We start from the raw sequence: 13238 nt of genomic DNA, 5'->3' as shown, positions 1-13238 counted from the left end.
CATGTTGACCTAACGAACCTGTCGACCTAACGACCGCAAGCCATAAGAAATGCCCCATGGTAATTACTAATTAGTGCTTGCTGCCTTCTATGCCTCCTGCACCTGATCATCTCTGCATTAGTCAGGAAACATTAGAACAGTGTTATAACTCACTGTGCTATTCCTGTGCACACATCTGCTCTCAAGTAATTGGAAATACTGGCCACACAGGCATAAGTCAGGATAACCGCAACAGTAAATGAACTATAAATAACTAGGGATTAGGTTTTAACAGAATTAAAAAAAAAATCAAATAAAAATTCACAGAGGTCTTTCCTGGTGTGTTTTGCTAAATGACTAAAGTTGACAAATGTCCAAAACCTTAAGCACATTCCTTCCCATGTCACAGTGACAGAGTTATAAAAGGTCATAGAATGACGCCAACTCGATCAAATTAAAACCTGGGGGATGCAAATTGTGTCTGCCCCTTCTTATAGGCTTCCCCAGAGCTGGTGCTGCTGCAGTACAGCTCTAGGCTTACGATGTCACCATGTCTGGGGAGGTCGGATGCTGCTCTGCTCTGGTCCCAAAAAGAAGTCTTTTAGTCACCATTCAACTAATTTCAGCATGGACAGAGCCTAGCACAGGGGGGCAGATATAAGATCAAGTGCTTGACATGTGTCTTTGAACACAGCAAGCCATTGGACAGTCTTTGGAAGAGAATGCTTGAGAAAACAGGATTTTAATTACCTACCGGTAAATCCTTTTCTCTACCTGTAGAGGGTCCACATTAGTACCATGGGGTATAGATGGGTCCACCAGGAGCCATTGGCACTTTAAGAGTTTGAGAGAGTGTGCTGGCTCCTCCCTCTATGCCCCTCCTACCAGACTCAGTCTAGAAACTGAGCCCGAGGAGACGGACATCTTCGAGAGAAGGATTATACACAGATAGTGGCGAGATTCATACCAGCTCACACATACAAGGCAAACCAAGCTAACGAGCTTGAAACTCAGCAAAAGCTGAAACATCACTTAACCAAGTAAAAAAGGAAGTACTCAACCAAGGACAAAGTTAAACTGAACCAGATAACCATTGCAGGATCACGAAGCGCTAGGCGGGCGCCCAGCATCCTCTACGGACTATGAGAAAATGATTTACCTGTAGGTAATTAAAATCCTATTTTCTCTTACCTCCTAGAGGATGCTGGGGTCCACATTAGTACCATGGGGATGTACCAAAGCTCCCAAAACGGGAGGGAGAGCGCGGAGGCTCCTGCAGAACTGACTTACAAAACTTTAGGTCCTCAGAGGACAAAGTATCGAACTTGTAGAACTTAGCAAACGTGTTCGACCCTGACCAAGTAGCCGCTCGGCAAAGTTGTAAAGCCGAGACACCCCGGGCAGCCGCCCAGGAAGAACCCACCTTACGACTAGAGTGGGCCTTAACAGATTTTGGACACGGCAATCCTGCCGTAGAATATGCATGCTGGATAGTGAACCTAATCCAGCGAGAAATCGTCTGCTTAGAAGCAGAACACCCAATACAAGAAAAACAGAGTCCGATTTTCTGTGACGAGCAGTCACATAGATCTTCAAAGCCCTCACCACGTCCAAGGACTCTGATGTAATTGAGAAGTCAGTAGCCACTGGCACCACAATAGGTTGGTTGATATGAAAAGCCGACACAACCTTTGGAAGAAACTGCTGACACGTCCTAAGCTCAGCTCTATCTTCATGGAAGATTAAATAGGGGCTTTTACAGGATAAAGCCCCCAACTCCAACACACGTCGAGCAGAAGCTAAGGCCAACAAAGTGACAACCTTCCACGTGAGAAACTTGACCTCAACCTCCTGTAGAGGCTCAAACCAATCCGATTGCAGGAACTGCAAAACCACTTTAAGATCCCAGGGTGCCATCTGCGCCACAAAGGGAGGCTGGATGTGCAGAAACCCTTTCAAAAAGATCTAAACCTCAGGGAGGGCAGCCAATTGTTTCTGGAAAAAAAATAGATAAGGCCAAAATATGGACCTTTATGAATCCCAAACGCAGACCCATATCCACACCTGCTTGCAGGAAGAGGAGAAACCGTCCAAGTTGAAAACTCCAAAGCAGGAAATTTCTTGGATTCACACCAAGATACATATTTTTTCCAAATGCGTTGGTAATGTTTAGACGTTACCTCTTTCCTAGCCTGTATCAGGGTAGGAATAACCTTTCTCAGAATACCCTTACGGGCTAAGATCTGGCGTTCAACTGCCATGCCATCAAACGTAGCTGCAGTAAGTCCTGATAAGCGAACAACCCCTGTTGCAGAAGGTCCTCGCGAAGAGGACGAGGCCACAGTTTTACCAGCAGTAGATCCAGAAGATCCACGTTCCACACTAGCCTTGGCCAGTCTGGAGCAATGAGAATTGCCCGACCCCTTGTTCTCTTTATGTTCTTTAGGATTCTTGGAATGAGTGGAAGTGGAGGGAACACATACACTAACTGGAACACCCACGGAGTTACCAGGGTATCCACCGCCACTGCTTGTGGGTCTCTGGACCTGGAACAGTACCTCCGAAGTTTCTTGTTGAGACGTGAGGTCATCATGTCTATTTGAGGCACGCCCCAACGACAGGTCACGTCTGTGAACACCTCCGTATGGAGGCCCCATTCCCCTGGATGGAGATCGTGTCTGCTGAGGATGTCTGCTTCCCAGTTGTCCACGCCCGAGAGGAAGATTGCTGACAGCGCCAACGCGTGCCTTTCTGGCCAGAGTAGGATTCTTGTCAACTCTGACATTGCAGCTCTGCTCTTTGTTCCTCCCTGTCGGTTTATGTAGGCCACCGCCGTTACATTGTCCGACTATACTTGAATGGCCCGATCTTGTAGAAGATGAGCCGCTTGGAGAAGACAGTTGTACACATCTCTTAATTCCAGAATATTTATTGGAAGAATGGCTTCCTGATTTGACCATCCTCCTTGGAAGGTTTCCCCCTGGGTGACCGCTCCCCAACCTCTGATACTTGCATCCGTGGTCAGAAGGACCCAGTTCTGAATTCCGAACCTGCGGCCCTCCAGAAGATGAGGCATTTGCAGCCACCAGAGGAGCGAAATCCTTGGCTTCGGCGACAGACGTATCCTCTGGTGCATGTGCAGATGAGACCCCGACCATTTGTCCAGGAGATCCAGTTGGAAGGGTCGAGCATGGAATCTTCCATACTGTAGAGTCTCATATGAGGACACCATCTTCCCCAGAAGGTGAATGCACTGATGAACCGACACCCGGGCAGGCTTCAAGACATCCCGGACCATAGACTGTATCACCAAAGCTTTCTTCCTTGGAAGAAACACCCTCTGCACTTCCGTGTCGAGGACAATACCCAGGAAAGACAATCTCCTTGTCGGCTCCAAATGTGATTTCGGAAGGTTCAGGATCCAACCGTGATTCCTGAGCAGTTGGGTCGCAAGAGTAATCGACTGTAACAACCTCTCCCTGGATACTGCCTTTATCAGCAGATCGTCCAGGTATGGAATTATGTTTACTCCCTGCCTGCGGAGGAGAACCATCATCGCCGCCATCACCTTAGTGTACACCCTCGATGTTGTGGAGAGGCCGAATGGCAGAGCCTGAAACTGATAGTGACTGCCTAACAGTGCAAATCTGAGATAAGCCTGGTGCGGCGGCCAAATTGGAATGTGGAGGTACGCATCCTTGATATCCAGGGATACCAGAAACTCCCCCTCCTCCAGACCTGAGATCACTGCTCTCAGAGATTCCATTTTGAATTTGAACTCCCTCAGATAGGGGTTTAACGATTTCAAATTAAAAATTGGTCTGACCGAACCATCCGGTTTCGCTACCACGAAAAAGGTTCTAATAGTAACCCTAGTTGTGCATAGCGGTAGAACTGGGACAATGACCTGTGACCCAGCTAATTTTTGGATGGCTTCCTGTAGGACAGCCCTGTCTGGCAGCAAAGCTGGCAAGCCTGATTTGAAGAATCGGTGAGGCGGGAGCTCCTGAAATTCCAGCCTGTACCCCCTGGGACACAATATCTTGCACCCAGGTGTCCAGGCCCACCGTCATCCAAACGTGACTTGACCTTCTGAGCCTCGCCCTCACCGGTCCTTCCTCCAGGCCATGCGGTCCACCGTCATGCTGAGGATTTTGATGTACCAGAAGCAGGCTTCTGGTCCTGGGAGCCTGCAGCAGCAGGTTTTTTTGATTTTGCCCACCCTCCTCTAAAGAAGGTGTTATGTGGCTTTTTTGTTCTCGTTTTAGTAGTCCGAAAGGACTGTGATGTAGCTGAAGAAAAAGGTTTCTTCGTGTCAGGCGCAGCTGAAGGAAGAAAGGGTGACTTACCCGCCGTTGCTGTGGAGATCCACGCATCTAGCGCTTCCCCAAATAGGGCCTGACCTGTGTAGGATAGGTTCTCCACGCCTTTCCTGGATTCCGTGTCGGCAGACCAGTGGCGCAGCCAGAGCCCTCTACGAGCTGAGACCGACATGGAAGATATAGAACCCAGGACCTTCATGGATTCTACCGTAAATACCACAGAATCCTGTATGTTACGTAAGAACAATTTAACGTCACATTTATCCATTGTATCCAATTCCTCAAGTAACGTGCCAGACCACTTTACTATAGCTTTAGAAATCCACGCACAGGCAATAGTAGGCCGTAATATCGACCCTGAAGCAGAGTATATGGATTTGAGCGTAGTGTAAATTTTACGATCAGCCGGTTCTTGCAACACGGCAGATCCCGGTACAGGTAAAACCACCTTTTTTGACAGTGGATACCGATGTGTCAACTATGGGTGGGGTTTCCCATTTCTTTCTATCCTCCTCAGGGAAGGGAAATGCAACCAGAACCTTTCTTGGGATCTGGAATCTTTTCTCTGGGTTTTCCCAGGATTTTTCGAATATAGCATTTAATTCTTTAGATGCAGGAAAGGTTAGCGAGGCTTTCTTAGTATCGGTGTAGTAAGCCTCCTCAACCTGCTCAGGTATTATGTCAACAATTTTGAACACATCTCTAATGGCTTCAATCATTAACTGCACCCCTTTTGCAAGAGATGCCGCCCCCCTCAGCACTTCCCCGTCTACCGTGTCAGAGTCGGTGTCTGTGTCGTCTTGCATAATCTGGATGAAACACGTTTTTGAGAGTGAGTGCCAGGGGGCCCTGAGGGTGCCGACCCGTACCAAACAGCCATAGAGGTCTGTAAAACCTGAGTTGCATTTTCATTTTGTGCTACTCTAGTAGAAATATGATAAAACACACTCTTGATAGAGGTTAACCACTCCGGTTTTCTTAATGGAATCTGTGCTAAACAACAGCAATACTGATTACATGGAATGGGATCATCCTGAGAGGACATATCCTCTACAGCATATGACACAGAATCCCTAGACATGGCTTATGTGAGACAGCAAGCACCCCCACACACAGGGAAATGGCAGACAGAGTTTCCCACTAAGAATGCCAAGAGAGACACATAGTTTGGAGCCAACCCACACACAGCGCTTTGGGAGATAAGGACACCCCTTACCAGCGCTGTGTACCTTAATAGGTTACAGAGTCTAAATCACAGCCTCCCCCCACTTCTACAACCCCCTGGTACCGTTACAAGGCAGCTGTGGATGTGGAGGTACAGCTCTCCCCTGTCAGCGTCTGCATGCAGGAAAGATGGCGTTGAACGATGCTGGGTCCGCTCTGAGGAGAAGCTCCGCCCCCTTCCATGGCGCTGGCTCCTGCTCATATCTGAATCTTTATACTGGCTTGAGGTGAATTGCTGGCGGTGATCTGGGGTCCCCGACAGTCTATGTGACCAGTTTAGGGTGTAGGCGCTGGCTCAGGGCGCCTCACAGCGCCGCACCATGTACCGCTGAGCTCCGGAGCGCAGTTAGTACTGCTCTCCCTACCCTGTTGCCGCCATCTTCACACCAGCTCCCTGCTTGTCACGAACTCGCCACCAACATCTTCTGGCTCTGTAAGGGGGTTGGTGGCATGCTGCTGGGGTGAGAGATCCCCTGTGGCGGCGATCGATCTGTCCCCTCAGGAGCTCCGTGTCCTGTCAGCGGAGATAGTGGCTCGTACCCCTCAGGGTGGATACTACTCCCCCCCCTTAGTCCCACGAAGCAGGGCGGCTGTTGCCAGCAGCCTCCCTCTGCCTAAACTCTATTCAAAAAAAGAAAACTAAAGAAACTCCTATGCAGCTCCCCTAGCTGTGACCGGCTCCTCCGGGCACATTTTCTAAACGGAGTCTGGTAGGAGGGGCATAGAGGGAGGAGCCAGCCCACACTCTCAAACTCTTAAAGTGCCAACGGCTTCTGGTGGACCCATCTATACCCCATGGTACTAATGTGGACCCCAGCATCCTCTAGGACATAAGAGACATGGTTACAGATCACTGGTTCTCAAAGCTGACCCCAGCCCACGTTGGCAGTGTATGTATTAGGACTTCTAACTGGAGTACAGGTCTATCCCTTATCGGATTGAATGTGACAAACTGGATAAAACCGGTGATTAATCCCAGTCTTGTAAAGAGATGTTGGTGGAAAACTAGAAGACTAGTAGACAGCCATTGAAAATAATTTCCAACTTCAGTTACAACTGGCTTTAAAATGTATAATAATTTAAAATAATATAATACTTCAGTACATACCCATTGCAATATCTTCAACACCGTTTTCTAAGTAGCCATCAAATGCAAACTCGTCGTGTAAGAGGTTGACCACTTTCTGCAAAGGAGAACATGCGTTTCTTCTCGTCTGAGAATCTCCATTAACTACAGTCTCTGGCAAAGTGTTGGTGGAATGGTTATCCTGAGCAGTCTGAGTAATGTCCGGACTGACAGCGAGTGAGCCATTGGAAACAGGCAAACCATCCAACACAGCATTGGGTTTGCATTGAAGGTCTCTGCACTTGTCAAGAGAAGGAGCTGGAAGAGGTATACCATTCTCGCAGACATTACTAACAGAGTCACTTTGAGTAATAGTGCTTGGAGAGAGCACAGTGCATGCTTTAATGCTCTGGGATACTGGCTCAGCCTCCAGCGACAGATTCGGTATATGCTCTGGAATACTCAGCTGTACACGAACAAGTGTGAGATTGCCAGTTTTAGGATCCTGTTTTAACAAATAATTATTTACAATTGGGCTGCTCGTCAGGGTTGAGGAGTCTGAAGAGACCGATGATGCTGCTGAAGGAACCTTCTCTTTTCGATCAGATGAACCATCTGATAGTCTGGAATCAGGTTTGATGGAAACTTGGGTCCTGAAAGAGCCATTGTGGGATTTACAGCTTTGGCTTCTTGTTTCTTCATCCGCATGGTTCTCTATGTCAGTTACTTCTATGGAACCTGCATCTTCTGTAGTAACGCACGGTTTAGTACAAGGCAATGGGTTTGTAATTTCATTGCTAAAAGAGATGAAATACAGATTTTAAATGAAAAATACAAAGTGCATTAGTCACTGGTTAGGGAAGGATGTGGAAGCGTACCTGTTGATGTCCGAATTTTGCAAAATAACGATTGGTTTAAAGTACGTGGCTGGAGAAGTAAACGCAGCTGGTAGATTTGCATGGACGCTGTTCAGTGGAACCGGTCCTTTCACCGCCATCAATTTCTTATTTGTTGTGACTGGTACAAACCCTGTGAATAAGAATATTTGGATACAATTATTAACCCCTTCGCTGCTGAACCTACACTGGGCTGGTCACATTCCAACATCAATATCGCTAATATCAATAATGCAGAAGCCATACAAATTTAGGTTTTGGGGTTTGTTTGTTTTTTAAGACTTTAAATTTCCAGAAAATGGAATTTGTTTACTTATTTCTCCTCACCCAGCAAAAACCATCTATCCAAAATGGATTTAGAAAAAAAAAATAATCTTAAATTTTTTTTTTAATGATTTAAACTGCAAGAAAGTTAACTAAAAGCAAATGGGTGTATTTTTTTCTTTCTAAATATCACCATGAAATATTTTGTGGTTCTTGCTTCACTATTAATACAAGTTTCCAAAACAAATATTCCTAATATAGGGGCCGACTCAGAGGTGGACGCTAACAACACAGCCGCTGTGTCTTTGAATGCAGCGGCTGTGCTAAATTATGCTAAAGCCGCAGGAGGCGGTTTAAGTAAATAGACAAGTAAGCAATGTCACAAACGGTAAGATAATCAACATATTTATAAAGGATAAAATTCTGTGTGGCTGGAGTTGGGCCCTATGCCAAACAAAGTACCAATTATCGGTACTGCCTCCTGCAGTATCGTCTTACAGAGCCATCGCTGCTGCTTACAAGGAAGTAGCAGTGACAGCTGCCCCATCCACATCTGAATAAGCAGAGACTATTTATGCTTCAGAGATAATTATTGTGATCACCTATGCTTCTTAGCTAATTGTTTTGCTTTTACGCTTACTATACGTTATGCTGCTTTTCTGTTGTTGGCTTTGCTTTTACCTAACTATTCAGCAATACCTGTAATCTTTTTATTGTTGTCATCACAGGGGCATAAGTTCATACCAGGTGCCCGGAGCGGAAACAACAATGGTGCTCCCCCTCTTCCTCCTTACTTACACCAGCAACACCCCAGCAGGGTATATGCCTATAAAACGAAGGGGGATATCCCCATATGTACCATATGAAAATGTTTCTAGGTGACAATATCCACAGCGCTGTGGGGGCATAGATTATATTGAAGATCCAAGAGTAGATTTATCTATGTTCTCGCCTCATGGTTTGTATGCAGTAACTGGATAACGGATGTCCGTATCCAATAGCTGCTTTCAACAGCAATACTCTGGTACATATACATTACTGATTACTTGTCAAGAGTCAAAGGGCGTTATTCAATTCTTTTCACCCCCTTCCACACCCGTTCTGTTTCTGCTGATGGGCGTGGTATAAGCATTTCAGCTTGCTACCCCCGGAGTAGCGAGGGCGCCCAAACCTTTACGCAGCTAAACCGGATTACTATGGGTGCGATATGTAAGATAACGGGGATCACTTTAGAAAGGAAATTGGGCGTGATATATCATTTGAATACCGCCCAAAATGGCAATTGTCAGATAGTGTTTAGGCATCTAGCAAGTATGTCCTATGTAGGATCAATATTAAAGTCAATATCAGTAATGAGCAGAGTCACCTAGAAACATTTTCATATGGGGATATCCCCCTTCATTTTACAGCATATACCTATTATAATAAGAATTTACTCACCGGTTATTCTATTTCTCGTAGTCCGTAGTGGATGCTGGGACTCCGTAAGGACCATGGGAATAGCGGCTCCGCAGGAGACTGGGTACAACTAAAAGAAAGCTTTTGACTACTGGTGTGCACTGGCTCCTCCCACTATGACCCTCCTCCAGACTTCAGTTAGGATACTGTGCCCGGAAGAGCTGACACAATAAGGAAGGATTTTGAATCCCGGGTAAGTCTCATACCAGACACACCAATCACACCGTATAACTCGTGATACTATACCCAGTTAACAGTATGAGAACAACTGAGCCTCTCAACAGATGGCTCATAACAATAACCCTTTAGTTAAACAATAACTATATACAAGTATTGCAGACAATCCGCACTTGGGATGGGCGCCCAGCATCCACTACGGACTACGAGAAATAGAATTACCGGTGAGTAAATTCTTATTTTCTCTGACGTCCTAAGTGGATGCTGGGACTCCGTAAGGACCATGGGGATTATACCAAAGCTCCCAAACGGGCGGGAGAGTGTGGATGACTCTGCAGCACCGAATGGGCAAACTCTAGGTCCTCCTCAGCCAGGGTGTCAAACTTGTAGAATTTAGCAAATGTGTTTGACCCCGACCAAGTAGCTGCTCGGCAAAGTTGTAGAGCCGAGACCCCTCGGGCAGCCGCCCAAGAACAGCCCACCTTCCTCGTGGAATGGGCTTTCACTGATTTAGGATGCGGCAGTCCAGCCGCAGAATGTGCAAGCTGAATCGTACTACAGATCCAGCGAGCAATAGTCTGCTTTGAAGCAGGTGCACCCAACTTGTTGGGCGCATACAGTATAAATAGCGAGTCAGTTTTTCTGACTCCAGCTGTCCTGGAAACATAAATTTTCAGGGCCCTGACTACGTCCAACAACTTGGAAGCCTCCAAGTCTTTAGTAGCCGCAGGCACCACAATAGGTTGGTTCAGGTGAAAGGCTGATACCACCTTTGGGAGAAATTGAACGAGTCCTCAATTCTGCCCTATCCATATGGAAAATCAGATAAGGGCTTTTACATGACAAAGCCGCCAATTCTGATACCCGCCTGGCCGAAGCCAAGGCCAACAACATGACCACTTTCCACGTGAGATATTTCAATTCCACGGTTTTAAGTGGCTCAAACCAATGTGACTTTAGGAAATCCAACACCACGTTGAGATCCCAAGGTGCCACTGGAGGCACAAAATGGGGCTGAATATGCAGCACTCCCTTAACAAAAGTTTGAACTTCAGGTAGTGAAGCCAGTTCTCTCTGGAAGAAAATCGATAGAGCCGAAATCTGGACCTTAATGGAACCCAATTTTAGGCCCATAGTCACCCCTGACTGTAGGAAGTGCAGGAAACGGCCCAGCTGAAATTCCTCTGTTGGGGCCTTCCTGGCCTCACACCACGCAACATATTTTCGCCATATGCGGTGATAATGGTTTGCGGTTACTTCTTTCCTAGCTTTAATCAGCGTAGGAATGACTTCATCCGGAATGCCCTTTTCCTTCAGGATCCGGTGTTCAACCGCCATGCCGTCAAACGCAGCCGCGGTAAGTCTTGGAACAGACAGAGCCCCTGCTGCAGCAGGTCCTGTCTGAGCGGCAGAGGCCATGGGTCCTCTGACATCATTTCTTGAAGTTCCGGGTACCAAGCTCTTCTTGGCCAATCCGGAACAATGAGTATAGTTCTTACTCCTCTTCTCCTTATTATCCACAGTACCTTTGGTATGAGAGGAAGAGGAGGGAACACATAAACCGACCGGTACACCCACGGTGTCACTAGAGCGTCCACAGCTATCGCCTGAGGGTCTCTCGACCTGGCGCAATATCTTTCTAGCTTTTTGTTTAGGCGGGACACCATCATGTCCACCTGTTGCCTTTCCCAATGGTTTACAATCAGTTGGAAGACTTCCAGATGAAGTCCCCACTCTCCCGGGTGGAGGTCGTGCCTGCTGAGGAAGTCTGCTTCCCAGTTGTCCACTCCCGGAATGAACACTGCTGACAGTGCTAACACGTGATTTTCCGCCCATCGGAGAATCCTTGTGGCTTCTGCCATCGCCGTCCTGCTTCTCGTGCCGCCCTGTCGGTTTACATGGGCGACCGCCGTGATGTTGTCTGACTGGATCAGTACCGACTGGTTTTGAAGCAGGGGTTTTGCCTGACTTAGGGCATTGTAAATGGCCCTTAGTTCCAGAATATTTATGTGCAGGGAAGTCTCCTGACTTGACCATAGTCCTTGGAAGTTTCTTCCCTGTGTGACTGCCCCCCAGCCTCGAAGGCTGGCATCCGTGGTCACCAGGACCCAGTCCTGTATGCCGAATCTGCGGCCCTCTTGAAGATGAGCACTCTGCAGCCACCATAGCAGAGACACCCTGGTCCTTGGAGACAGGGTTATCAGCCGATGCATCTGAAGATGCGATCCGGACCACTTGTCCAACAGGTCCCACTGAAAAGTTCTTGCATGGAACCTGCCGAATGGAATTGCTTCGTAGGAAGCTACCATCTTTCCCAGGATCCGCGTGCAGTGATGCACCGACACCTGTTTTGGTTTTAGGAGGCCTCTGACTAGAGATGACAGCTCCTTGGCCTTCTCCTCCGGGAGAAACATTTTTTTCTGTTCTGTGTCCAGAACCATCCCCAGGAACAGTAGACGTGTCGTAGGGACCAGCTGTGACTTTGGAATATTTAGAATCCAGCCGTGCTGTTGTAGCACCTCCCGAGATAGTGCTACCCCGACCAACAACTGCTCCCTGGACCTCGCCTTTATCAGGAGATCGTCCAAGTACGGGATAATTAAAACTCCCTTTTTTCGAAGGAGTATCATCATTTCGGCCATTACCTTGGTAAAGACCCTCGGAGCCGTGGATAGACCGAACGGCAACGTCTGGAATTGGTAATGACAATCCTGTACCACAAATCTGAGGTACTCCTGGTGAGGATGGTAAATGGGGACATGCAGGTAAGCATCCTTGATGTCCAGTGATACCATGTAATCCCCCTTGTCCAGGCTTGCAATAACCGCCCTGAGCGATTCCATCTTGAACTTGAATTTTTTTATATACGTGTTCAAGGATTTCAAATTTAAAATGGGTCTCACCGAACCATCCGGTTTCGGTACCACAAACATTGTGGAATAGTAACCCCGTCCTTGTTGAAGTAGGGGCACCTTTACTATCACCTGCTGGGAATACAGCTTGTGAATTGCCTCTAACACTGCCTCCCTGGCTGAGGGAGTTGTTGGCAAGGCAGATTTGAAGAAACGGCGGGGGGGAGACATCTCGAATTCCAGCTTGTACCCCTAAGATACTACTTGAAAGATCCAGGGATCCACCCGTGAGCGAGCCCACCGAACGCTGACATTTTTGAGACGGGCCCCCACCATACCTGGCTCCGCCTGTGGAGCCCCAGCGTCATGCTGTGGACTTAGAGGAAGCGGTGGAGGACTTTTGCTCCTGGGAACTGGCTGTATGCTGTAGCTTTTTCCCTCTACCTCTGCCTCTGGGCAGAAAGGACGCGCCTTTAACCCGCTTGCACTTATTGGGCCGAAAGGACTGTACCTGATAATACGGTGCTTTCTTTGGCTGTGAGGGAATATGGGGTAAAAATGTAGACTTCCCAGCTGTTGCTGTGGAAACGAGGTCCGAGAGACCATCCCCGAACAACTCCTCACCCTTATAAGGCAAAACTTTCATGTGCCTTTTAGAATCAGCATCTCCTGTCCACTGCCGAGTCCATAACCCTCTTCTGGCAGAAATGGACATTGCACTTATTTTAGATGCCAGCCGGCAAATATCCCTCTGTGCATCCCTCATGTATAAGAGTGCGTCTTTAATATGCTCTACGTTTAGCAATATAGTGTTCCTGTCTAGGGTATCAATATTTTCCGACAGGGAATCTGACCACGCAGCTGCAGCACTGCACATCCATGCTAAAGCAATAGCTGGTCTCAGTATAACACCTGTGTGTGTATATATAGACTTCAGGATAGCCTCCTGCTTTCTATCAGCAGTTCCTTCAGGGCGGCCGTATCCGGAGACGGTAGTGCT

General features: G+C 47.5%; 1 protein-coding gene across 1 annotated transcript in view; it reads right to left on the bottom strand.

Annotated features, from left to right (window-relative positions):
• KNDC1 (kinase non-catalytic C-lobe domain containing 1) overlaps nt 1-13238 on the bottom strand; it is a 387543-nt gene that overhangs the window by 243191 nt on the left and 131114 nt on the right. The window contains exons 13-14 of the mRNA XM_063963294.1: nt 7470-7620; nt 6634-7388 (exon numbers count right to left, since the gene is read on the bottom strand). Coding sequence (XP_063819364.1) covers nt 6634-7388; nt 7470-7620 — 906 coding nt within the window. The remainder of the gene's footprint in view (nt 1-6633; nt 7389-7469; nt 7621-13238) is intronic.

The sequence above is a fragment of the Pseudophryne corroboree genome, chromosome 3 (assembly GCF_028390025.1).
Source record: "Pseudophryne corroboree isolate aPseCor3 chromosome 3, aPseCor3.hap2, whole genome shotgun sequence".
In the NCBI taxonomy this organism is placed as follows: domain Eukaryota; kingdom Metazoa; phylum Chordata; class Amphibia; order Anura; family Myobatrachidae; genus Pseudophryne; species Pseudophryne corroboree.
Note: the sequence above shows the minus strand (reverse complement) of the source record. Positions and strands in the feature narration are given on the sequence as shown.